Source organism: Myotis davidii, unplaced genomic scaffold (assembly GCF_000327345.1).
Source record: "Myotis davidii unplaced genomic scaffold, ASM32734v1 scaffold89, whole genome shotgun sequence".
NCBI lineage: Eukaryota > Metazoa > Chordata > Mammalia > Chiroptera > Vespertilionidae > Myotis > Myotis davidii.
The window spans coordinates 1,344,579-1,372,534 of NW_006300372.1; the positions used below are offsets into that span (position 1 = coordinate 1,344,579).

General features: G+C 44.5%; 1 protein-coding gene across 4 annotated transcripts in view; it reads right to left on the bottom strand.

Annotated features, from left to right (window-relative positions):
• Positions 1-9,447: 9,447 nt before the first annotated feature.
• FGF1 (fibroblast growth factor 1) overlaps positions 9,448-27,956 on the bottom strand; it is a 95,112-nt gene continuing 76,603 nt past the window's right edge. For 3 of the 4 annotated variants that reach the window (XM_006776990.2, XM_006776989.2, XM_006776991.2), the window contains exons 3-4: positions 17,398-17,501; positions 9,448-12,652 (exon numbers count right to left, since the gene is read on the bottom strand). In XM_006776990.2, coding sequence (XP_006777053.1) covers positions 12,458-12,652; positions 17,398-17,501 — 299 coding nt within the window. In that variant the 3' untranslated portion in view covers positions 9,448-12,457. The remainder of the gene's footprint in view (positions 12,653-17,397; positions 17,502-27,956) is intronic. The other variant, XM_006776995.2, reaches the window with a different exon arrangement.

A 27,956-nucleotide genomic window follows, 5' to 3' on the forward strand; every position in this document is an offset into this window, starting at 1 on the left:
CCTTCACTGACAGTGTAGCTCTTTGAAAATCCTGGTTAACAGTAGTCTCAATTATAGTTTGTACTTACCCTCCAGCTCAAGACTTTGTCTCCTGTACCCAGGAGCTTTCAAAATCTCATTTAATGATTACCATGAGAAATGAGGTGAACGCTAAATCTGCCAGTTCTCACTTACCGCTCTGATTTTTCATTTTCTCATTTAATTTGACTCTTTATTCTGGGAAATTCTGAGCATGAAGGTAAAAAGAAAAGTATCATACACACCTGTACACCCATACTCTACATTTATTAGTTATTGACATTTTGCCACAGTTTTTTTTATCTCTCTGTGTATGTGTGTTTGTTGAACCATTGTAAAGTAAATTATATACATCATGACATTTAACTCCTAAATACTTTAACATGTAGTGTTAAAAAATGAAGCTTTTTTTAAAAAAAAGTATTACTGTTTTCATATTTAACAAATATGATTTTCTGGAGAAATAGAACCAATTATGAGAGAGAGAGAGAGAGAGAGAGAGAGAGAGAGAGAATGAACTAAATAAATGGAAAGGAGAGAATTATCCAAGAAATTTTACCAGAAAATTCCCACACTAAAAAAATCATCATCACTACCACCACTACACCACCACAACCACCACCACCACCACCACCATCACCACCATCACCACCAATGCAGGTTCTTATTATCTTAAAACCAAACTCTAACCGTAGCCTGCTGGCTGGTTTTCTCATCTTCTTTCCACTACAGCCAGTGCTATCTGAGTTTAATATGAATGTGGAGTTGTGACTTCCCTGGTTAAAGTCTCCATTGGTTTCTTCTTGTCCAAAGGCAGAGTTTAAGCCTACTTCTGTCATAAGGAACCTTACAGATTTTCCAGAGCAGCTCACTATCCTTTAAACACGCCATTCTTCTTTGCTCTTCTGCATCCTAACATGTGCTGTCTCCTCTGATTGGAGTAATAATAAACACTCCTCCCACCTGTGCTCCTGTGTGGACTTTTTTAGTGCTCTCCTATGTTGCATTTAATGATTTGTTTATATGCCACGCTCCCCAGCTATGTTGTGGACTCCTCAATAGAGCCCTTTTCGTTCTTCATTCTCAGGAGTTAGATTGCAGTCCCTCTTCCACAGCGGGGATTCAGGAACTATCTTCTTTGTTTGGTTGTCAGGAAGGCAAGTCCCTGTGCCTTCTAGAAAAGGGAATGAGATTAATTCAGAGTGGCTGTCAAATGGCATCAGTCATGTTTCTTACAGAATTCAGAATACTGAAAATAATCTATTCTATCTCTATTTGCTTTCTGTCTCTTCGGTTTCTTTGTTCTTTCTAGGAGGTCAATTTTGACCACAGGACTTTAAGAAGTCAGTAACTGCCCTGACCAGTTTGGCTCAGTGGCTGGAGTGTCGGCCTGTGGACTGAAGAATACAAGGTTCGATTCTGGTCAAGGGCATGTACCTTCGTTGGGGGCACATCCCCAGTAGGGGGTGTGCAGGAGGCAGCTGATGGATGTTTCTCTCTCATCGATGTTTCTAACGCTCTATCCCTTTCCCTTCCTCTCTGTAAAAAATCAATAAAATATATTTTTTTAAAAAAAGGAGTCAGTAACTGCAGGGCAGTGTGGGCTACTGAGTTTTTCTCATTAGATCTGTGTAAACATGTTTATGTTATCTCTTTCGTAGCCAGATGAAGACATTTCCAGCCAGGAAGATCCCTCCCCAAACCCTGAGAAGGGCACCATCTCAGAAGAGTGTCCAAGTTGCCTTTCTGTTTTTCTGTCTTGTGAAGAATGCGGTTTTGGTTAAGTGATTCTTTTTAAGCCGCTTCATGTGTTTTTGGGCTGATTAATAGCATAGCTACCCAAACTTGGACAGCAATTTCAGAATTTCTGGAAGCACAGAAATAAGAAGCTACTGAGTTCAGGCTTTCCACAACCACTGCTTCCTTGTTTTATCTCTCACCCTTGACTATGCTGGCAAACCTTGCTTTTCCTTTTGGATATAAGGGATTTACTGGGAACAAAAAGCATTTTCCTGTACTCCACCTGCTGGATGGAATGAATGAAAGCCTCGGGGAAAGATCTAAATATTTAGCGAATATAACCTCAGCCCCCAAAGTTTCAAGTCTGGAATACATTTCACAGTCTCAGATTTGAACCCAAGCCAAAAACATGCATGTTGATACTGATTATTTGTGTCCTTTGGCAGAGGGTTTAGGAAAGTGTTATAATTCAGTTACATGGGGAGAGAGAGTGATTATGTATATATAGCTTCCACCTGGTTATCTATAGCTGTTGGAGAATGGACTCCACCTAACTTCCCTCATCCATCACTGGCCTCCACCTTGCTGTTTGGCCTCAGTTCACATCCTGCCCCCACTCCTTGCTCTCCACACTTGAGTCTCACTGGTATTGTGTTTCTTCCTGCTATAGGGCCTTAGCATATGCTACTGCCTCTATCCAGAATGCTCTTCACAATCCACAGTCACCTCTCTACTAGCCAACTCTTCCTCTTCCTTCAGATATCAGCTCATTTCCTCCGGGAAGCCCTTGAGTGAGTTCAATCCCCTATTATATATTTTGAGGACGCTGGATACTTCCCTTTGTAAGCACCTGTCACACTTGCAGCTTTACATTTCTCTATGGGATCCTTTGTGTAAATTGCTTCCAAAGGGTAGTATATGTATATGACACAGATAATATGCAGGTGTTCATTGTTTTTTTATTATTTTAAAGTTATATGTTTATTTTAATGGGTATTAGAAAAAATATTTATAGAGTAAGTAGCCTATCCTTTTGTGACCATTTTTACTTACAATGGGCCTAAAGTAGGTAAAACTGTGCATCTGCCTTCCATAAGCCATGTGAATTAGAAGTACCATGGTCAGGCAATGGGAATAGAGGCAAACATTTTAGAGGCAATATGAAATTGACTGAAACTTGGGAAATAATATGTTCATATATTTCCCTTCACTTGATTGTAAGCTCCAGGAAAGAGCTTTTTTGTGCACCATTCTACCCACTAGGCCTGGTACATATTTGGGCCTTAATAAATATTTGTTGGAAGACTGGACAAGTGATTGAATAAACAGTCTAATGATGCAACAAGGCCCCCTCGCAAGTGACACCAGGCCAGTCATAGATCAGATCATTAGAACAAAGGATACTGTTTTTTTTGAGGATCCTCCACATGGATTGCATACAATAGAGACAGGTTGGAGTTTTGTAGACTTAGAACATGCAGCTCCAGATACCCAAAGACTTTGTGGAGTCTCAAGGCCGTAGGGGACCTTTGCAGTTATCCTGCTCAGAGCAGTGCCTCCGGCATCCCCGACAGGCATTGTCACAGGCTAGACTCCCCAGGAAGCAGACTCTGAGATGAAGATTAGCAAGCAGGACGTTGATTAGAAATCTTGAGATCACACCTGTGGAAGGGAAGGTAACAGGATGGGGCAGAAAGAGAAGTTGAGGCAGTTTTAACAGAGGCCTCAGTGGACATTATGAGAAATTCTGAAACTGGAAAGAGCCTTAGAACTGTCCAAAGCTGAGGCGAAGGGACCCGGCTGTAATGCGCCTATGCCTTCCCCAGAGGGGCGGGCAGCTGTCCTGGCCAAGGCCATCACTGAAGGGTGCTGATGGCACAGGTAGTGCTCTCAGCAGCTGGGAGGGTCGCTTCTGAAGGGGAAGCTGGGGACACATCACAGAGTCTACCACAGGTGTCCACCTCTCAGGCTCTATATGAAAAACTCCCAATCACGCTACCTGTGGCGGGGCTCCCACCAGTTGGAATGCTCTAGTTGTTAGAAATATTTTTTTCTTCATATTGAACCAAAAAATATTGCCTTGACAAGTTCCAAATACTTATATTCATTTTGACTACCAGAGCAAGAAAAACAGCGTGACTCTTGAGCTATCTGAAGAGAGCTCTGGTATCTCATTTAGAATTTTCTCTAAACTAAACACATCCAGTTTCTTCAGTTGTTTGTTTTATGTATATGTTTTTCTGCCCCTAACTATTCATCTGTTATAACATTTTTCTTAATTTGAAAAACTTCATTTAATAGGCAACATCTAGAATGAGATACAATGGCCCATATGAGGCCTGGCCAACTCAAACTACAGCAGGCCAATTACATCCCACAATCTGTGCCTTATAAAGGGAGCTTGGAGTCAACCAAGATTCTTTTATCTCTTTCAAAGGAATTGCTGGGAAGCAAGATCTCTCCAAATATGGATTCTTAAAATTGATCATTGGGAACCTAAATGGAAAATCTAAAAGATCATTTTTAGCCATAACTTATTATATAATATGCATAATTATTTTTTCTAAAAAATAGCAAATGTTTAGTTAACCCTTATCACATGCCAGATATTGTGCTAAAAATACTTGCATACCGCCGTAGCTGGTTTCGCTCAGTGGATAGAGCATCGACCTGAAAGGTCCTGAAAGGTTTTGGGTTCAATGCCAGTCAAGGGCACATGCCAGGTTCTGGGCTCGATCCCCCGTAGGGGGCGTGCAGGAGGCAGTCGGTCAATGATTCTCTCTTATTATTGATGTTTCTCTCTCTCTCTCCTTTTCCCTTCCTCTCTGAAATCAATAAAAATATATTTAAAAAAATACTTGCATACCGTCATTTCATTTGATGCTTCCAATAACCCTGTGGGGTTGGGACTATTTGTCTCCTTATTCTATAGAGGAGAAAATGGAGGACAGATAGACTAAGTAACTTGCCCAAAGTTACAAGATCAATAAGTGGAGGAACCAGGATTTCAACTCGGCCAGTGTGGCTCCAGGGCTATCTTCTTCTGTATATTTATATTACAGGGATTTGGGTTCATTTAAATCAGGGAATGACTTAGCAATATGTTCTTTGGTGGTTTTCAGAGAAGCTCGGAGGGCTTAGAAAGACAGTAGCTTTTTACAAAAGGAAACAAAACCAAAAAAAACTTGGTCCTGAATTTCATGTAGAGACTTGCTTCACCACGATAATAAGCTTTTAAAGGGAAAGGACCACTTGTATTCATCTTTTAATACTGTGTCTAGCAGAATAACTAAATCATGGTCACGCCAGTTATCGGTGTATTGCCTACGCTCCAAATCCGTTCTTCTTTGCCACATTTTGACACTGGAGCTGGACCCTCCTTTGCCAGCTGATGCAACTTCAGGTTTGTCAGCAGAGGGCACTGGAGGGACACTGAGAGGAAGGGGCTTTTCTTTGGGGCTCTGGTGCTTTTCTTCTTGCTCCTATGACACAGTGGCCAGGGGCAGTTCCTGCGGGAGACCTAGTGGTCCACAGCCCCAGCAGGTTGCTTCCGGAGAGTTCCGCTGGTGCTGCGGTGGGAAGCTCCTGGAAGCGCTGCAGTGAGATCCTCCCCTGGCCTGTGGGCCACAGCCACACCTTCTCCCATGAAGTCTGCATCTCATCCTGGAGAGGAGACCAGCTTGCAAGTTTGTTCCTTCCTTGAGTGCTTTCCTAAGCCTTGGGGATACCAGCTTCCCTCTTTAGAGATCTCTTTACCCCTCTTAGTAGTTAACCATTCTTCCCATTAAAGTTTCTCCACTCACTGCCCTGGCCAGTTAGAGTGTCGGCCTGTGGACCAAAGGGTTGCAGGTTCGATTCCCGGTCAAGGGCATGTACCTGGATTGCAGGTTTGATCCCCGCCCCTCTGGGTTCAGGAAGAAACATCAATATTTCCCCCCCATCCCCCCGCCCCCGCTTTTCTTCCTTCCTCCCTTCAACTCTCTAAAAATCAATGGAAAAAGAGTACCCTTAAGTGAGGATTGACACACATATACTCACAAAAAATTTCCCCATTCAAATTCTTGGTGTGGTCTCTATCTCCTGATTGGACCCTGACTGGCACAATGGTAGACACTCAATAAATAATGAATGGATGGATGAGTCAGTGAGGGAACTGAGGAAAGAGGCTTCGTTTTCACTTTATTGATGCTGACTATTCTGGAGGCTTAGTCTGTTCAGGGTAGCCCGCTGCCCTGCCGGACTGTTCCCAGATGTTCAGGTTGCTTGGGAGTTACACATTTTCAAGCAATCTATAAAATCCATCTCTCTTCTTCACCTCAATTAAACATCATGTGACAGATTCCAGTAGCACCAAGAATAGAGAAACAAGTTTTTCCTCTCATTTTTCCTCTCTGCACAGCTGTCCTGGATTCGGGATTTTGTCCCATATTAGGAGAAGCAATCTGGCCAACCCTTAAACCTGCACCACTTCGCAGGTCAGAGTCAAGGCTTCTAATGCAGGTGTTCTATTTTGAGAAAGCCATAGATTTTACTGTTCATTTCTATAGGAAATTGCTGAATTCTTAACAGTTGACATTCCCGGGCTACAGATAGTCCTACTTTTACAATGCTCACAAAACAAGTTAGCATAGAACAACATTCCTGTAACTTACTTTGGAGAAAAAGTTTTGGGCGAAGGCATATTAGTAAAATAATCTAACATCTTGCCCTTATGTATCTCTGCGTCATACCAAAAAAAAACAAGTTTTCCTAAGACAGAAAAACATGAAATATGAAAATCACAATGAAGTGTGTTTCTGTAATGATTTGCACAAATCGCCTGCCTACAGCTACCCACCCCCACCCCCACCCCAAACACAGCAGCCAAGTGACCCAATCCTGAAATTGAACGCAGTTCCACCCAGGGAATGCCCAACCCTTCATTAAGGTTGTTAGAAAAGTACTTCAAAGACACGGTGAGGTTTTGCTTGTTTATGTAATAAGACAGACACCAATGTTTAGCTGCCGAATGTGAAGCCTGTGTGATAGTGGGAAACGAAGGGAGAAGGAAGCAATTTGGGAAATACCTCCTCCTCACGTCACAAACATCCTCAGACCCATCAGAAGACCCCAAAACCAGACCCTGCAATAAATGCATTTCATAAAGCAAAACCACCCCCTAGCTGCAGGCCATGTGTGACCTGGTTTCTCTTTTTAATTTTTTAACCAGGGCAGCAAGCTAACAGTGCAGTATATCACGGTCAATATGTCAACCGCAAAGTGGGTAGAGTATTACAGAAGGATTCCATAGTCGTTAAGTAAATTTCCCTTGTAACTTGAGGGAACGTTGGGTGAATCCCTGGGATCTAGGGCGCCTGCTGTCAGATCCCCACACCGCAGGTTCTGGGTTCTTGAGATTTTAGAGTCAATTTTAAGTACAATGGCAAAGGGAGTTTCTTTCTAGGGGTGGAGGACAATTTAAGGAGCAGAGTAGGAAGGGCGAGCACCACTTTTTACGAGCCGTCATTTTAATTTGAACAGTTGTCAAACGCCTAGTAATCTTGAAATGGAGAATATACAAATCCCACTGCTTGGTTGGGCTTAAGCATTCCTGAAATAATTTCTGTTAATTTGTGAACGTGCAGTTGAAGACACATCTTTGTTTGACATGTCATCATTCCCATACTTGTTAATATATCAATCCCAAGTGCTAAGGGTTCAGGATTGCCCTCCCCTGCCCACCCCATGGCTGACAGGACATCTCCCAGATAGATATGAGAAGTGATAACTTCATTTCTATTTTTGTCTTTGTGGTCCAACTCATCCATAAGAGGCCAATGTTCAGCTACCCTAAGCCTCTCAAACATTAGGGCCTGGAGTTACTCTTTTTAGTTGATTGAGCAAAGATGATAATTTTTAAATCCCTGGCAGGCTAAGATACATTCCAGTAGTAATGGCATTTATCTTATGACTGAGTCATGTATGGTCAAACCTCTTCTTTGGGTAGGTAATAGGGGAGATAAAAAGGCAATTTCCAGACGGTGATGGAGGCTGGTTTTCTAGCCTTTTTTTCTGGCTCAGTCTACTTTTCATGTCTTATTTAGAAATGGTTGTGAAGTAGGAATTTTTGGGGCAAAACAAATGAATGACGTGAAGATTAGGGGAGTTAGGGAGGGAATGGCCCAAAGTGATGACAATTCCCAAGGAGAGTTCAAGTCCCCAGGGCTGTGAGAGCAGATATCTGCCAGGACCAGCAGTGGAGGCAGCAGTGGGTGCCTGTGGAATCTGCAACAGTGCATTCATTTTGCATGATTCGTAGCAAACCAGCTAAGAGAATTCACCGAACCCTTAGGACAGATGGTTTCTGGGTAGCAGGAGGTTTCCTGTCTTGTTTCTTCAAGAACAAACTGTGTCTTTGAAAACACTAACATCATCACATAGGATTCTAATTGAGTCTCGTTGTCTTTGGGAAGGAGAATGTTTACTTGAAGCCATGTTTCAAACTTTCATTGTGACCCATGCTGTTGTGTCCCAATTTAATTCATCTTGACCAGCATATTTTAGTGGAATGTAATAGAAAAACCTGAGTGCATCTCATATACGTAGCTTTGTGACATTTTCTGTTTCAGTTGTATGTATGTACAAGAGTATGTATGTGCTGGTTGTGATGGAAAAAGTCATTCTTAGTGTGGATCAAGCTCTGAAAGGGAGAAAAATATGGCTTTAGGCAACTTTAAAAAGAAACGAAGGGATTGGTTGTGGTGTGTAATTAGCAGAGTGGGCAAACACTGCTCATCTTTTGTTGTTGTTAATCGTCACCTGAGGATATTTTTCCCTTGATTTTTAGAGAGAGTGGAAGGGAGGGGGAGAGACAGAGAGAGAAACATCAGTGTCAGAGAGACACATCAATTGGTTGCCTCCCACACACACCCTAACCGGGGCGGGGGATCAAGCCTGTAACCGAGGTACATGCCTTTGACTGGAATCGAACCCGGGAGTCCTTCAGTCCGTGAACCAATGCTCTTACCCACTTAGCCAAGCCGGCTAGGGCTGCTCACCTTTCTTCTATTGGTTCACATGCATGTGTGCGTATGGGTGCGAGTGCACATGTGTAAATGCGAGTGTGTATATACATGTACACATGTATATACATGTGAGTGAGTGTGCATGTGTGTGATCTGATTCTGCCATGATGTTTAGGCAACTGAACTTTCTCCTAATAATAAGGAGTTATATGATTCAGAAGTTTAAGGAGATATTGCTTAGTATGATCATTTCAGAAAACCTGCTGAGGGAATCGATGGTCTCACATCAAGGCTCTTGAGATGCGCCTCTGACCATTGACTTAAAATTGTAAGTATGTCTTTGCATTTTTTTTTCAGGTCACAGTACCTTTGCCTAAGCATAAGCTGGTCAACTCTACAATAGGTAGGAGCATAATTTTGCATGATTTATACTATGAAACTAAAGTGTCAAATGACTTACTTATGGTGCTTGGCTCTTCAGGGGGCAAATTTCCTGAATATATTTCTCTAGTGGGTCCCTAAGGAAGCACCAATATTGCCTTAGGTTTCCAAACAAAATGAAAAATGTTGCTGCCTTACCTTTTCCTATCAGCCTTAGGAAAGAGCAGCCACACCTCAGGGATGCCAGGGAAGTCCTTCCACAGGGAGGTGAGACACCGCGATGCAGAGAAACTCGGAGACATTATTACGTACTGGAACGTTTATTAATACGTATAAGGTGCAAAAAAAGAGAGGCAGTGATGTAAAAGGACAGGCATCTTCATCAGAGGTCTGCTCTGCAGCCCAGGAGCATGGTTGGTCTCAGCATCGTGTTCTACAAGGCTGAGGACTTGGGCTCCATCGCCTCCGATGCAGAGCAAGTACCTGGTCTTCAGTAACACAAGATGCTCTGATCAGTGTTTGTAAGTGCACACTGCTGGCCACAGGAGGCTTGGCTATCATCCCTTCCAAGGAACAGATCACCACCACCTCTACCTCCACCAGCACATTGAAAACACCCCAAAGCACACACACTCCTGATGCTTTGTACAGAATGTCAGGCAACTCATAAGAGTTGGCCTGAGGGTGAACCCACACGAGAGGCACGTGACAGGCAGTGGCCACATGACTGACTCCAGGAAGAGAGAGAGCAGCAAGGGATGCTCCATGTTTAAGGAACTAGAGCATGTTCCGACGGAGTGAGGAACTTCTGACCACTTGCTTCCTACCAGATCTAACAGGCTCTTTGCCTGACGTGGTTCTACAGGTGCAAATGTTAGGTTTACCTTGCCATGTCCTCTGACACTTTGATAGGGGCTTATCTCATGCTGGAGGTTACTAATTCTTCCCAAACCTGGGTTTCTGGAACTGTTAATGAATCCACAGCATCTTTCATCATACATCTAATGCCCTGGAGAGAAGACAGCAGCAAACCAGGCAGACAAGGTTCTTTGAGGCCTCAGTACTCTGTACAGTGCCGGGCACACAGTGGCACTTAATAAGTATTCATTGAACGAACACACGAGTGATGACTGGCCTGTGGGGGTCGAGGTCACAGTAGTGTCTCTTCTACAATGCGTTGGGTCTCTGAAGCCACAGACATCTGCCTCACCTGTTAGCAACAGTATTTACATTTTCTTGGCCAACGTTATACTTGAATTTGATTCACATACTAAAAATTATGGACCGTTATAAATATCTTGGATTTCCTCTCTGGGTACCTTTTCCTGGCCAAATCTTTATAGTAAATAGATGTTAAGCCACACTGTACTATCCCCAACTTGCCTGCAAAGATTTACTAATATGAAATGGAATCGTCTTATCCAAGTTACAAAAACAAAAAAGTTATGCAATATATTTGCTGTAGAAACAAATGCAGGATGGTATTATTTACAATCGTTTTTAACCCGGTTCAGTTCTCAATTCCACTATTGCTTCGAACCTTCACAGATTGTCATTTTCCTTCCATTCTCCATATGACGGAATTGTTTTTCCATTAATAATCACTTCCACTCCTTATAAAACATGAGGTAACACTCTCATTGGTTTTCATCCACAATTGTCACATCATTGCGTAAGAAATCCCCATTTTCAAAGAAAAATGTCTAACAGCACAGTGGGAAATAAAGGAAAATCTCATTTTACAGGTAAATGGAGTATAAGTGGTGGATAATTGAGTAGCTTATACATCGTATCCTATTATTGTCATTCTCAGTGGCTGGATGCTAATCAGTTTAACTGCCTTTGCGCTATATATTTTTAAATGTGATTAAAACATACAGTCTCTCGTAGTAAATTTAAATGGCTTATTAAAGGCATTTACAGGGCAACGGTATCATATGTCAAAGATGAATGGTGTTTCTAATTTGCTAGCCACTTGGGTCAGGTTTACGTTAAGCAGGAAGCATATTTATACAAGTAATCGTAACACAAATGGTCTCTTGGGAAAAGCTGTTGGTGAGGGTTTAACATTTTTGAAGTATGCTTTTGTTTATCTTCTAAATGGGCATTTTATAGGCAGTGGGCCAAAGCGCCTTAAATACATGCTCCTTCACACAGGCATAACTGGGCCAATGTGCCTGAATGCTACAGTGTTGTTAAGCATGAGGAGAGGGGGTGGGGTGGGAAGGTTGAGCCACCTTCATTTGACTAACATCCTTTTAGGACCACAACTGAACGAATGGTGGGAGTCTGCAGCAGCGACACACGGGGAGCTTGTTAGAAATGCCAAAACCACACCCCAGTCCCATTGAACCAGAATCTACATTCAAACAAGCTCCCCATACGGTGCGTGAGCACTGCCCTGGGACCCCAAAGCCTCTGCCTCCGGGTGGCCAAGCACACATCCCTTTCTCTTTCTTTCTTGCTTCTAGAATCATCCTCTTCAGAGGACAACCAGCCCTCGGCCCGGTTTCCCTTTCTTTCCCATCACTCCCACACCCACGCCCAGGACCCAAATGAATTTACCAGCATCCCATGCCCTTGAATCAAGAACCCACTTCTCATGCTGGCCACCTGACATCACCCAGCGGCTCCCTGTTGCCTGATAACCTTCGGAAAGTCAGGGCACTCTAAGGCGCTGTGTTTATCTGCTTTCCCATGTGTGAGCCTCCCATCCTCCATCGATTCCGCACTGAGATCCCTTCCTTCTCAGCCGCCACCAGCATGCAGTCCCCTCTTGCCAGTGTAATCCCTTCCGTTCTCGTGAAAGGACTTCTTCATCCCTGTTTCTACTCAGGGGACGCTGCATTCCTCTAACCTAGCCATAAGCTTCTCTCTAATAATCGTGGGGGGTCGAAAAGACAAAGGGTGTCCTGCCCGCTGTTTGGGGGAACTTTACTCGGTGGAGGGAACCGGATACAGTTACTGAAAGACCCACTTGGCAGCCCCCTGAACACACTTCTTTTGGCCCCACCTTTGCCTTGAGAGGCTCAGCCTGCAGCAGGTGCCCAGAGGCAACTGGACCTCCAAACCAGACCCAGGCTGGCCAGCCGATTGGCCCCTCGAAGCAATTTGGTCCCCTCTGTTCCAAACTGTGTTGGGGTAAAGGGCTCTGCAAGAAAACGAATTGGGCATTTTAGAAGCGCGTTGCTTACAAAGTCAGGCTCTGTGGGCCAGGGGTTAGCGCAGCCAATGGTCAAGGGAACAATCTGGGGTCAGCCGACGAGGACCCCTTCAGGCTCCTCTGCAGTGGTCAGCACCCAGAACAGACCTCTTTAATCAGAGGAGACTGGCAGGGGGAGAAACAAGATTGCTTTCTGGCCATAATGTGTCCGAGGACCACGCTTGCAGCTTCCGTTCTTCTTGAGCCCAACGAACCAATTCTTTTCTGCGTGCTTCTTGGACGTGTAGGTGTTGTAGTGGTTCTCCTCCAGCCTTTCCAGGAACAAACATTCCTCATTGGGTGTTTGCTACAAAGATACAACCGAAAGAGAGGAGGGCTGTGAGTGAGTGGTTTTAGGCAGGGTTCCTCTGCTTAAAGCTGTGTGACCTGGGGCAAATTACCCAGGCTCTCTGTGCCTCAGTTCCTTCTTCAGTAACATTGGGATAATAATGGAGCCTATCTCCGGGGATGGTAATGAGGACTTAAAACAGGACCCAGCACATAATGAGCCTTCAATGTACACCTACTATCATTGTAAGGTCCCTTTACATTTCTTGTTCTCAGGACCCTAAAGTCTGCCCTGGGGAGATCCTGAATGACTGTAGGCACCCCAAGTGGGGAGGGGGCTGGGCTTTTGTCTCTGTAGAGGCCTGGCACCTAGATAGGCTTGGCCATGAAAAACGTCTAAAGCAGGTGAAAGCAGATGGTGATGCAGTGAGGGCTGTTAAGTTTGGACTTAACGAATAAATGAAAAACTACTAATATAATTTTTCATCCTGGTGATTTTCATTAACAATAGCAGGATAGTACCTTCGCATTGTTAAGACCATCAGTGCTTCCACAAAATGTGGCCTAAGCCCAACACATATCCTGGAACTTAACGTTTTGGTTTTTTTTTTAATGGAAGTAGCTTTATCTTCTATTTATAAAAAGAATTGCACTTTTTAAAACTTAAAATTTTACTTAAGGGGAGGGTGTGGGGAGAGGGAAGTGATCAACCAATGAACTCATATGCGTATATGCATAACCCATGGTCACAGACAATGGGACGGTGAAGGCCTGGGGTTGGGGTAGGGACAGGATGGGAGAGGTCAATGGGGGGGAAAGGGGGACATATGTAATACTTTCAACAATGAAGATTAAAAAATGTTTTTTTACTTAAAAGAAAGAAAGAAGAAAAGAAAAAAAACCGCCCAAAGCCCACCCACCCAGATATAGACAACGGTTAACAGGTGATAAGCACCCTTCCTTGCATCGTTATATACGTACGCACAGAGAGTAGATAAGACCAGATGGATATAGACTTAGGATGCTATCAAAATGGCACACTATGTCTGCTGTTTCAAAAACTGGCAATAAGCCTATGAAAACATTCAATCTCACTAGCAAGAAAATGCAAATTTAAAAAATGATTTAACATGTTGGCAATGATATCTGCAAGGAGAAAAAAGACACGCCTGAGTGTTGGTGAGAGTGTAGGAAACATGCACTCTCCTTCGCTGTTGGTGAGACGCATTGGTGGAGACTTCCCGAAGGTAGTTGGGCAATGTGCATCAAAGGTTTCAATATGCACGACCTTTGACCCAGCAATTTCACTCCTAGGAACAGTTAGGAGAGAGTTAGAAAGTGTAAAACTATATTTTCAAGGGTGTTCATTGGATATAATGGTAAATTGGAAGCAACCTAAATATGCACAGAAAGGTGATTGGTTAAGTAGGTAGTGGCACATACATACAGTGGAATCCAATTCAGTTGTAAATTTATAAGGTGGAAAAGAGTTCCAACATATTCAATAGGGCAGTTATTATCCATAATTATTTTTTCACTTGGAATGCATCTGTTAGAGAATGGGAGGAACCCCAGTTATTTGAACTTCCTATTTGTCAGGATTGTAGAAAACATTTATGATGTTTGGACAGAAACCAGTTAGGTGAGCTAAAACACTAATGCTGTATATTGACTTGGCTCCAATTCCGAGTCGCATGGTCTCTATTATCTCCTCACCCACAGTGGTGGGGGAGCCCCTTTCTGTTGTGCAGTGTTCTCTGTTTGTGGGCACATTTGCCTATTAGACTGCAAGCCCTCCTGAGGGAAGAGATGGGACCTTGTCAGCCCTCTGCCTACAGCCAGACTTAGAACCTGGCAAGTAATAGGTGCTCACCAACGAGGTGGTGCATTGAATTGGACTCCTGAGATCCGGTAGAGGCCTCGGGAAAGTTACCTCTGATTAGCAAGGTACTCCGTAGCAGGAAGCACGCAGTTGCTTATTCATCTGCAGTCTAGAGCAGTGACAACGGGCAGAGACACTGGAGCATTTTAGAACAAGGTGGGACATAGACGTAATAGTTAATTGGGTGACTCTGATGCCTCCACAGGAACTTACCCAGACATCGGTGTTTGATGCACATTGTCAGGGGTGGGAGGAGGTTGGCAGTTTGGGACCTGTGTGGGTTGCCCACTCCCCCGTAGGGAGGGCTCACCCCATGACACCCCTCAGTGGGCATCAGGCCCCTGTTCTGTGACAAAGAAGAGGACGGCCACACCCCCGACCTGATGTCTCTATTCCACCACAGCAGCAGACACACAGAGAACGGCTGAGTCAGAGGCGGAGTCAGCAGGCCAAATCGGAGGTGCTGCCTCTGGCCTCCCAGCAGGATTTGTCAGCGCTCGTTATGCATCTGGAGCAATGCCGAGGGCCTGGGGAGTGACAGCTGATTCATGGCCATTGTTTTCATTATTTTCTTTTTTATATTTAGCACGCTTTCCTCCCAGTTACATAGGTGACATACATATACCCACTGGAGAAAATTTGGAAAACACAGGAAGTCATTCACATGTTATAAAGTTAGCTTTTTACCATCTCCAGAGATAAGTGAAGGAATGTTTTGGGATATAGCCTTTTGAAGTTATTTTTTAAAATAACTATGTCCTTCCCACACGCACATAAATTTGGATCAGGATGGACTGATGCCAAAAATCAGTTAAGAGTACGAGGCAGAGCTCTGAGATATGTTAGAACTTGTCCTTATCAATGGGAAATATAAAAATGTTGATGCCTCACATATGAAGATCACCGTCTGAATATTTTAGGTGAATTACAGTGACGGCCAGGATGATGGGGGGTGGGGAGGTAGCGGGTGTTTGGAGCCTAGAGAAAATCAGATTTGAGGAGTCTCCCCCAATATTTTTATATGAGTAACAGAAATTTATAAACATCAAAACTGACTTAAAGGAGGAAAAAGCCATAAAACTAACATATAACCTATGAAATAATGAGGGCAAGGGATGTATAAACTGAATGTTTCATAGCCACTATTGATGGAGCGTCTCCCGTGAGCCAGTCACGCTGGTGGGCCGGTCTGTTCATTGTCTCCCTGCGGCCTCTCAGCCCTATATGTGGGTAGGTACTGTCCATTACTGTCCTCATCTTAGACAAGGCTCAAAAGGGGAGTAACTTGCCAAAGTGGCAGAGGCGTGAGATTCAATTATGAGCCTGCAAGTGAATGACTGATTGGTCAATTGATTTTATTACCAATTGGAAGAACTACCTTAAAACACACACCACCTATTCCCTATGTAGCAGCCACTGCCTGGCTCCAAACCCTTTAAAGCTGTCCCACTTGATCTGTATTTCAGTAAACAGCTTAGTAGAGGCTACCTGTAACTGTTGATCCCATCTCCTGACCCCTAGGGGAGCATGAAAAAAGCTGAACTGCATTCACATCCCAAATTCTGGCTGATGATGGCTTCAAGAGAGGGTTTCCCATGCCCACTGCCTCTTGACAATTCAATATAAGTTAAAGGGAACCCCAGACTAAACCCTCTCCCCCACCCCCCCATGCCGTCCTGTAGACATGCATCTTTTTTTAAAAAATATATTTTATTGATTTTTTACAGAGAAGAAGGGAGAGGGACAGAGAGTCAGAAACATCGATAAGAGAGAAACATCAATCGGCTGCCTTCTGCACGCCCCGCAGTGGGGATTGGCTTGGGCTATGAGTTACAGCCAAGCCTTAATTATCAGTTGTTAGGATACAGAGAAAGGGTCATTGAAATCCAGAAATAATTTCAAGACCTGGGGCCATTGGCTGCAGCTCCCTTTCTCATCAAATCTTTTTTTTTTTTAAATATGTTTTATTGATTTTTTACAGAGAGGAAGGGAGGGGGATAGAGAGTTAGGAACATCGATGAGAGAGAAACATCGACCAGTTGCCTCCTGCACACCCCCCACTGGGGATGTGCCCGCAACCAAGGTACATGCCCTTGATGGGAATCAAACCTGGGACCTTTCAGTCCGCAAGCCGACGCTCTATCCACTGAGCCAAACCAGTTAGGGCTCTCATCAAATCTTTTACCAGAGATACCAGTAAGGGAAAAATCAGATTTCCTCTGTTTCTGTCCTTTTCTCACAAAGACCATCATTAACAGAGTCAACCTATATAAAGCACTAACCAGAAGAGGGATGGAGAAGGTGATGCAGAGGATGTTAGCTACTGAATAAATTCTTTGTGCCTCTCAAGGGCAGGGTTGTGGTTCATTCACCTTCACATCCCTGCCGGTACCTAACTGTACTTAGACACAGGAGGCATTTGATAAATGTTTGTACAATTGGGCTATTAAATGTTTTATTTAGGAGACCCTTTCAAAGTGTTGTGTGTGACATGTTCACTACGAGGATCTGGGCCCTGCAGTTCTTATAAAAAGCATAGGGGACACGCCTATAACATGTAGTGGGGACTCAAGAAAGATTTGTGGAATGCATGAGTGAAGTGGAACTAGGTATTCTGAGATGAGTGATGGATGACTTACCAAAATTTCAATCAATGTCTCCTCTATGTGATAATACGTTTGAGTATTTTGAGAGAATACCGCAAGAAACTCTTTTATGTTTGTGCCTAAAATAAGGCAGGGTAGAGGGCGGGAATCCTACTGGAAAAAAAATAACAAACAGAGACTAATTGTTGCTTTATAGTGTGTATCACTCAACATAACAAGATTTCTGGAAACCTCAAACCTTGGCCGAGTCTGGGAGCTTGTCAGCCTCATACTTACTGAGCCGTACAAAAGCCCGTCGGAGTCCATGGCCAAGTACTGGCCACTCTCGGTGCTCTTTATATACACCTCCCCCACGCTTTCCGCACTGAGCTGCAGCTGAACTGGAATAAAAATAACACAAGCAAAAGTAAATAAACACCAGGCCTTTGCCAACAGGGCCTGGCGGCCAGGACAGTTAGCCACGGAAAATTCTGCTCATTCATTTCAGAGCCTCAAGGATGAGCCCCAGATTAATCAAAACATAGAAATACAGTTCCTTTTTCTTTGCCCTCCAAAGAAAGCGGTCCACTGGGAATCATGTTCTTGAGAGAAGGAGAGATGAAGCAGGGGTGCCCACCCATCCCCGTTTGTTACAGAATCACCTGGGGTGCACTTTTCACGGAGCCTCACTCCTTGCTCTGTCTTTGTCACCTGGAGGGAGATAACCACGGGAGGAAGCGATGGGGGTGCTGTAGAGTGGGCCACTGGGCAGCCTGAGTGTGTTCCACCTCAGTTGTCAGCCTGCTTTGGGGGTGTCTTTTTACAGCCGGGGCCTTCTAGGAATAGGAGCTTCTTGTGGACAGGTTGAGTCAACCCTCCATCCTCTGAGGCAACCCAGCTGGGTAGAGGCAGAGGGAAACCCTGGCTTCTCATTGGGGGAATGACCCGCTTTCCTGGAATTGCAGGGATACAAAGCAATAGTTCTTACCTGGAGGCGATTTTGGTATTCAGGGGACATTTGGCCATGTGTGGAGACCTTTTTGGTTGGGATGGTACTATTAGCATCCAGAAGGCAGAAGTTTAGTAGTATCCCACAATGCACAGGGAAGCCCTTCACAATAAGGAATTATTCAGCCCAAAAAGTCACTAGTGCCAAGATTGAGAAACCTCGAGGTTGAGGGCAGGGATGTGAATTTCCCTGAGTTACTCTCTCCCCATTTACACCAACTGCCCACTGCTGGGTACCTAAATGGAGCCCAGTGTCATCTGATAATGATTCATTTGTCCATGGTGGCTGTGATGGTTCACACTTGGGAATCAGAATCAATTTTGGACTCTTCTGGACAATTCTTTGGTCATCAAAACCATCTCTATGACTAGGAGTGGAGTCTAGACCAGGGACCAGTGAGCACTCAGTGGTTGCATCAGAGGATGAGTTGGCCTCTCTGAGGCTCAGCTTTGTCAGAGGCCGAGGGGCAGGGGAAGCTGGAAAGAACACAGGGTTTTGGTTGGCCCATGTAGACCCCTTACGACTTTTTATTTTCCCTTTTTATTTAACTTCTTTGAATAAGAATTATATTCCCATGTTTCAAATCCAGAAGCAATATAAGAGGAGACCGTGAAAAGTCTCCCTCACCCCATCTGAGCCTCCCATTTGCAACCAATGGGGAGACAGCAGTAAACAGGACAGATGAGGCCCTTGTCCTTCCTCCCAGAACCTTCTCCTGGGGAGACAAAGACAACAAGGAAACCCCTCTGAGGTATATTTTAGGTGAATCCTTCTACTCAAATTTGGTGCATATATGAGCAAATACATGTTTTACCTCCTGCTTTTTCTCTTGTTTACACAAGTGGTAAGATACTAGATGCACAGTTCTGCAGGTTGGGTTTTTATTTGTTTGGTTGGTTGGTTGATTTTCGGCTTAACAACTAATTGGAAATCTTTCCATTTCATTACTGAAGGATTTAACCTCACTCTTCTTTACCAGTTGAATTGTGTCCCATTATGTGGCTATGCTATGACCATTAAACCACATCCCTATTAATATGCCTGTATTTTCTCATTTCCCTGTTTTCACTTCAAGGGGGGGATACACAGTTACATTACCCTACTGAAGATGCAATTTTCTTGTCCTTGGAAATCCTTGCTGCAGAGACTCAGGTAAATATAGTCTATCTGATTCATAGGAAGGAAAATGGAAGCCAAGGACCTTCTTTCCCTCAGGTCCTCCTAACTTCAGTTGCTCTGAGAGAACAGGCCAAAGGGTCTCCATGTGACCTGGGCCCTCCCTATTCTAGCTTCAGATCACACCACTCGCTTCATCCATCAACTCCTTTAACACACCCAGCTCTTTGTCACTTCAGGATCTCTGCACATGCTCTACCCTATGTCTGGCACCTTCTTCACCCTGATACTCGTAAAGTTGGCCCTTCTCCTCTTCCAGGCCTCAGCCTAACCCCCTCTCCTCAGAGAGGGCTTTCCCACCCAAATAGCCTATGACACACTATGATACCCTTCCCACCCCCCACCTCACCATCCCTGCCACTGCCGCTGCTACCTTGGTCCCCACATCATCTTTTTCTGCCCCTTGTTTGTTTGTTTGTTTTTCCATGATACTTTATACAAAGTACAATTTTTTTTAAAATCACTTATAGGGTTACTCATTTATTTCTGCCTCCCCAGGAGAATGTGCAGAAATCTTGTCTGGGAGAAAGGGCAGGGATCTTGTCTGTCCTGTTCCCAATGAGGTCTCCAGCACCTCACGCAGTGCCCTGCCCTCTGGGGACAGCTAGTATATATTTGTTGAATGAATAATGTTTTGCTAATATTTGCAGAGATGACTCTGCTGGTCCATCACCAATAAGCTGTGAGCTTTGAATTATGTTTCCAACAACACCTTGTAGAGTGAAGTAAGATGGGACCAAGTTGAGAGTTGTGAGGCTCAAGGCTTCTACCACCCACCCTCTGTGTGACCTTGGCCAAGCTATTTAACCTCTAGGCCACAGTCTCCTCACCAGTAAAATGAGAGGTATATGGATTCAGTCTCTACAGTTTTCCTAGCTCTAACAGTCTATGAAGCAAGTAAATATGGTTGATAGCAATACTGTATACAATAGGGTATTATTGGCAATAAAAAGGAACAAAGTACTGATGCATACCACAACGTGGATGAACCTTGAAAACATGCTAAGTGAAAGAAGCCAAGCACAAAGGACCACAGATTTTGTGATTCCATGTAAATGAAATGTCCAGAATAGGCAAACCCATAGAGACAGGAAGTAAATAGTGGTAGCCAGGGACTGGGGAGGGTAGTGGGGAGAGAGAAGGGAGAATTATGGTTAGGAGGTAAAGGGCTTCTTTCTGAAGTGACAAAAATGTCCTCAAATTGATTGTGGAGATGGTTGAATACTCTGAATGTCAGAAAAACAACTGAATTGTTCACGTTAAATGGGTGAATTATATGGTGTGGGAGTTTAATCTCAATAAAGCATTTAAATAAATTCCTCCTCGTTTTCATTTATGGTTTTCAGAGAGCTTGCTATCAATTTCTCAACATAATCCTGTATGTTTAAGAGAGACCAGTGGAAGGAGATAACCATTTATTACAGCTACAAGGTCCCAGGCAGTGAGCATCCTAGTTTCTATCTTAGTATAGATAGTGTCAAATTAGAGTGTAGGCTCCATAGTCAAACTGCATGGATTTAAATTCTGGCTCAGCTGTGTGTTAGCTGTGTGATCATGGGGCAAGGTATTTACCTCTGTTTCCTTATCTATAATGATAGCACCTGCTTCATGGAGTTGTGAGGATGAAATGATCCAATGCATGGAAAGTGCCAGGACTAACTATCGTTTTCACTGTGCTTAGGTGACGTCATCGCTCCTCACAGCATCCCCTGGAGGAAGGTGGCACTGGCTCTGTCCTACAGGTGAGAAGACTTACGCTTGGTGACAGCATGGTTTATCCAGTGTGATACTTATAATCAGGGGCAAAACCATGAGCCATGTCTAAGCATTCCTTTATCCTCTCTTTCATAAAACACATTGAGCTTCAGGTCTGGGAAACATGTGTCCAAATGAAGCTGTACTCACTCCCCTCATGGACTCCCTTGTGTTCAAGGTCAGACATGTGCAAGATGGCGGTGGTCATCCATGATCCCTTTTGTAGCCATAGCATATGGAGTGACATTAGCCCCTGGGACTTTTTTCCATCGAGCATCCCCCTTTGTCGGTATTTAGTTAAACGCATTATAGGTGCAACAGAAACCCCAAGGGGCAAATCCTTTTAGGTAATCAAAGAAGATGTTTTCTTAAAATAGACCTTATCTTTCAGAGCAGTATTATGTTCACAGCAAAACTGAGCAGAAGGTACAGAGATTTCCCATATACCCCCTGCCCCGCAAATGCATAGCCTCCACCACGATCAACATTCCCCACCAGGGCGGCACATTTGTCATGACGGATGAACCTGCATTGACACACTGTTATCACCTAGGAAGATTTCTATAAAGCTCTTGATTTCCTAGGTCATTTCTGTTCTATGCCTTAAATAGTTCCCATTCATCTTGCTGTGGGGTGAGCGAGTTGACTTTGCCGTCTGTGGAGTCCCCTTCTGGCTGTGTGAAGGCCTCACAGAGCAGGAGCCAGCGCTGCTTGGCACACGAGCCAGTTCTCGGCCATGAGCCCCAGCACCAGGGTTGTTACACTGGTGAGAGTTCGTCTCAAGAGTTTCCTCTGTAAATATTATTTCTCCAGGATGTCCAAGTTTCATAGCTCATTTTCACTGAATTTCTTTCTGGCTAAGTTTCCTAAACATATATCCTTCTGCAAGTAGGGCTGGCAGGAAGGAGTCACACCCAGCCCAAGCTACTCGTGTAACCGGCTAGGTGTCTAGCTCCCTAGTGTGACTTCATTCCAGTCTTCCAAGCCTACATCCTCCTGCAGATGCTGCCAAGGAAGAGTGGGAAGGAGAGAGCATGAGAAAGGGGCTCAGAAAGAGGGAGGAGCTGGCCACACAGCCTGGCTGTAGCCAAGCGGAGCTCCTCCCTCTTGGAGCCAAGGGGAAAGCCATTCAGTTAACATGGATTCATTAACCTTCTGTGGTGTGCTGGGAACTGAGCTCAATGCCGGACAATGGCCCTGCCTTCAGGAGCTGATGCCCAGTTAGGGGTACAGATGATACTATGAATGATAAAACAACACAATGGCAAAAAAAAAACAAAAAAAACCCACTTGTTTTTGAACTAAAAGCAAACAAAAGTACGGCAACTACAACAAAAACTCTCCCCTATTCTCTCATTTATGTATATACTAGAGGCCCAGTATATGAATTCGTGTATGGGTGGGGCCCGGCTGGCCTGGCCCTGATTGGGGCTGATTGGGCCAGGCTGGCCAGGAGGGACGTGGGAGGTTGGCCGGCTGGCCAGCCCTGCCCCTGATCAGGGTGTGTGTGGGGGGGGTGATCGGGGGTGGGGCCAGCCCCTCCCCCTGGTCAAACTCTGGTCAAACTCCCATTTGAGGAGACAATTTGCATATTACCCATTTATTATATAGGATATAATTTTCTTCCAAGGAGAAGCAGAACGTAATATACAGTGAAAAGAGCAAATTACAAAATAATATTTAGCCCTGGCTAGTGTGGATCAGTTGGTTGGGCGTTCCATGCATCAAAAGGTTTCCAGTTCAATTCCCAGTTAGGGCACATGCCCAGGTTGCTGCGGCTCAATCCCTGGTAGGCAGCATGCAGGAGGCAGCCAATTGATGTTTTGCTCTCAAATTGATGTTTTTCTCTCTCTCCCTCTCCCATCCTCTCTCTCTAAAATCAATAAAAATATTTTTAAAAATAATATTTATAGTACATCCTTAATGAAAATCTTATGAAAAATACAAAACAATGTGCATAGCTCATGAATACATATGGAATAAAATAGAAAAATGTGCCCCAGATACAGATCAAGTTCATGTAAGCAGCAGCTCTGGGAAGGATAAGACTGGGGAGGGGAATAGCGGGAACTTCCCTTTCATCCTAACTCTTCATTTCTTTTTGTTTTGTTTGTTTGTTTATTAATCCTCACCCAAGGATATTTTTCCATTGATTTTTTAGAAAGAGTGGAAGGAAGGGGAAGAGACAGAGAGAGAAAAACATCAACGTGAGAGAAACACATCGATTGGTTGCCTCCTGCACGTGCCTGGATGGGGGCCAGGGATTGAGCCTACAACCGAGGTATGTGCTCTTGACCAGAATTGAACCCAAGACCCTTCAGTCCTTGGGCCAAAGATCTAGCCACTGAGCCAAACCAACCAGGGCCTAGCTCTTCATTTCTTTAAAAACACAATTCTGAGGCAAGAACAGCCAGCTGATAACACTGGTTAACTCTGGGCAATGGGGCTGCGGGTGTTGGTAGAATTCTCCTTTGTACTTTTGAGGGGATGATTCACATAGGAAGCCCAGTTCTCAGTCAATGGGCAAACACTGAGCGCTGGCCAACACTTCCATTTCTTGCTCCTGATGACCCCTGTGATGCCCCAGGACCCAGCTCAGGCTTGACCCCAGGGACCATCTAGTTCTAAACAAAGGAATCCATAAAGGTGAATCTCTTGCAGGCAGTCAGGGCCCAGGAAGGCTGGTGAGGCACGACAGGGGTGAGGGACCACCGAAGCCTCACCTTTCTATTCAGTTTCCTTTTCCAGCACCTTCCACCAGGTTAGCACCAGAGCAGGGAGGAGCCACTCCTCTTCATCCCCTCGGGGGAGCTAGGACTTGCTATCTGTGCGCAGGAAGGTCGGTGGCCCCAAAGCACCCCAAGCCTGAAGGGGCGAGTACATTTTGAAAAATGATATGTCACTGAGTCCATAGTCTCCTTATTGTTCCCCAGTTCTGACCTGGGGACAGCGACTTTGACTTAGCTGGAGACATGGAAAGCACTATTTGAAAAGGTACTCTCGTGTGAGACATAAATTTCTTAAAGGAATCCAGTTTACAAAGCATTGCAAAAATGTGCTGTAAGAAGGTGGGAGACGTTTGCTTGGTGGCTTTGTGACCGTATCGTCAATAGAATCCAGAGTCCTGCTCCCTTGCTAGGAATAAATACACGAGGGTGTGCAGGTGTGGGAGTGGCCTGTCTGTCAAAAATAAATGTCAATCGACTGCAACGTGCAAGATCGCCTTGTGGATCGTGCCCCTCCCTGTCCCCTGCGCATCATTGGGACCGCTTCAGGGGTCTTTACTTAGAGGAACCTACAGAAAGGGGAGCTGAGCCTTTGAGTGGAGATGCCGGCCCCTAACGAGGTGCTCTACCTTTTCTTCTGAGCAACCGTAAGCCTGTCTCTCTGGTTCTCTCTTCTGCTCCCCAGAGCCTTCCATTAGCTCTTAGCGATAGTTTATTTGCAGTAAGATGTGTGACTCCTACTTTCCAAGGACAGAAAGGAAAAGGTGTTAGGAGCCTGTCGGCGCCTAGAGAAGTGAGCTCTTGGGACCCTGCACCTGGTGTCTCAGCCCCAGGCCGCCCTCACCCTCACCTTCCTGCCCCGTTCTAGAAATTTTAAAAAATGAGATCACAACTGGTGCTGTTAGTGAGACAGACGCGCCGGGGGAAGTGTTGCTGCTGCAGCTCCGTGGCCTGTGAGCCCGCTTTCCACTTCTCTCCAAGGACAGGCCAAAAGAGATTATGTGCCTGGTTTATTCTGGGTCGAGACTTCCTGTCCTTTGCCGTGTTTACCCAAAGTGAGGTCAGCCTCATTCAGAGCTCTGTGAGGTTGTTTTATGTCAGTGGCATTTATAATTAAAGCGTAGCCACAAGCCGGGCTCCGCAAAACATTAGAGAAAGACGGTGAAGAGGAAGGAAAAAAAAGGAGTTTATGGGAAAAAAATTCCAGTGGTTTGGAATACCTATATATCTGAAAAAGGCTTTTCTTAGTGTGTCAAGGCGTCTGCTTCCCCTTTAGGGTCTAAAAGGGGTGCCTGGAAAATTTTGTTACAGTCCATGGACTGTGCGATATTAAAAAAAAGAAGTTTATCTAGAAAAATCCCTCCCGCGTAACCAGATAAGGGGTGCACGGGGAAGAGGGGCAGGGAGCCTTCTGGCATCACATCGACCAAGGTGAGAACCCCGCTGGGAGAGCTCTCTGCCTGGCAGGGGGCCGCTGTGTCCGCGTTGGTCACGTGAAAAGCTACCTTGATTTCCAGCCCGATCTGGTGGCGAGCAAAGTGCCTTTCCCGGTAGGTGCCGTCCCGGCAAACCCGAGGAAGGAAGTCTGGCTGCCTGGAAAACGAGGGCCGGGCGGATTTCACCGGAGAGAGGGAGTCTGCCCTTTGGAAAGGGCTGCACAGTAAAGTAGCATTCTTTGGGCCTGCCAACTACCCTAGTGCCTTTAGGATGTGGTTTGATTTATAAATATTTGATTGGCACACACTTTGCTCAGAACATTTCCATCTGTGTGGTGAGCGGTGCCGGTAAGCCTGCCTGCTCCCCACGCAGCCTCTGCCGTGCTCGTGTTCAGGAGGCGAGGGGTGCAGGCTGCAGGCGGAGGCGGCGGCTTTGGGACTCTCGTGAGCTTAGGATCTCCAGTGAGCGTTCCCCTGAGGAGTCCCATCCAGGACGAAGTCATGGTCCCCGTCACCAGGCAGGAAACTCTAGCAGGAGGAGTGGAAATCAGACAGGGAGCTGTTGCTACTTTCACAGAGATGCTTGCTCTGCGGGAGAGGGTACCCGAGCAGGGCTTGCTGGGTCAGTCTGGGCACATGAGACCCACATGCCAGGCCTTGGGAGTGCCAAACCTCGACAGTCTCAGAGACACTGAGAGGAAGAGTCACCCTCCGTCTAGCAAGCGAGCAGAGCAGTTATTCACTTAACAGCCTTCAAAGATCAGATGAGAGGAGGAAGGCCAGGGGCCCTCAGGGATGAGAACGAGGAGTGTGTACACACTTTTACAAACATTATCACACTTAAAATTCCTACTTTCTTATGAGATGGGTACCCTTGTCATCCTTGTTACTTTAAAATTTAAATTTGTTAATTTAACTATAGTTCTTATACAATATTACATTGGGTATATTATTTTGAGGTGTACAATATAGTGATGTGACATTTTTATACCTTACAATGTGATCACCCCACTAATTCTAGTGATTATCTGGCACTGTATAAGCTTATCACAATAGTATTGATTATGCTTCCCTTTACCTTTTTCACCCATCCCACCATCCCCCTCTTTTCTGGTAACCATCCCTTTCCTCTCTTTTTCAATGAGTCTGTTTTTGCTTTGTTTGTTCATTTGTTTTGTTGATCCCAAATATAAATGAAACCATAGAGTATTTGCCTGTCCTTGTCTGACTTATTTCACTTAGCATGGTACTTTCTAGATCCATCTGTGTTGTCACAAATGGCAAGGTTTCATTCTTTTTTTATTGCTATGTAATATTCCAGTGCATATATGTACCACATCTTTCTCCATTCATCTATCTATGGGCACCTAGGTTGCCTCCATACCTTGGCTATGGTGAATAACGCTGCAGTGAACATGGGGGTGCATGAATCTTTTTGAATTAGTGCTTTTGTTTTCCTTTGGATAAAAATCTGGAAATGGAATTGCTGGGTCATATGGTATATCTATTTTTAGTTTTTTGCGGGATCTCAATACCTTTCCATAGTGGCTGCACCAATTTACACCACCAGTAGTGCATAAGGGTTCTCTTTTCTTTACGTCCTCGCTAATGCATGTTACTTGTTGACCTTTTTGATTACAGCCATTCTGACTGGTGTGAAATGACACCTCATTGTGGTTTTAATTTGCATTTCTCTGGTGATTAGTGACGTTGAGCTTCTTTTCATATGTCTGTTGGCCATCTACATGTCTTCTTTGGAGAAATGTCTATTCGTGTCCTCTGCCCACTTGTTTTTAAATTAGATGGTTTATTTTTTGTTATTGAGTTATATGAGTTTCTTATTTATTTTGGATATCTACCCTTATCAGATATATTATTAGTGAGTCTATTCTCCCATTCAGTGGGTTGTCTTTTAGTTTTGTGGATGGTTTTGTCATCCTTGTTTTTAAACTAAGGAAACTGATGAACATGGAGAGGAGGTGACATCCTCAAGGTGACATGGAACTAGTAAGTGGTGATGGGACCTGCGCCTACATCCATCTGACCCACAGGACAGGCTGTGTGAATCCAGTATGTTTATTTAATATGTTTGTGGGGCAAGACCAGTGTCATGGTGTTGATGTCGGGGCAGCAGTGGCATATGGAGAGAGCCTTAATCATAAAGAGCCTTAATCATAAAGATTCTGTGCGGAGCTTTCCCAGTTACTTGCTGGTGATGGGCCCTGTTAGCTCTGTGTTCGTTCACTGAATGATGATAATCTGTAACCTCACGGGCTTCTAGCTAGGCAGAAACAAAAGAATCTAGTGCAGAGCCTGGCCCTTCCAGGTGCTCAATTGGCATTTATAGAATGCTAGTGGCCCAGTGCATGAATTCATGCACATTGAAAGGAAATTAATTAGAAGAATGTTTTAATATCGCTATTCGCCCTTTCTCTTTAATAGAAGTGTCAACTAAATTCACGATCAACAATGACAGATTGAAACACACACGTGCAATTGGCACCAGCGAGAGCTTTATATGTATCATGCATGTGCGAGTCAACTTAGCCTTTTATAGATATAGAATAAACTTGCTTCATTAGACCTGCTTTCTGATTTAGCTAAACTTTTTCCAGCCCAGTGAAGCACCCCAACTTCTCTTTCAGGGAATTGTCAGCCACACAGCAGTAAATATCATCACTAACTAGATTATTATTGTAGATGATGCAGGGAGAACAAAGGGTAAAATATTTAACTGCAGCAGTGTTTGACTAT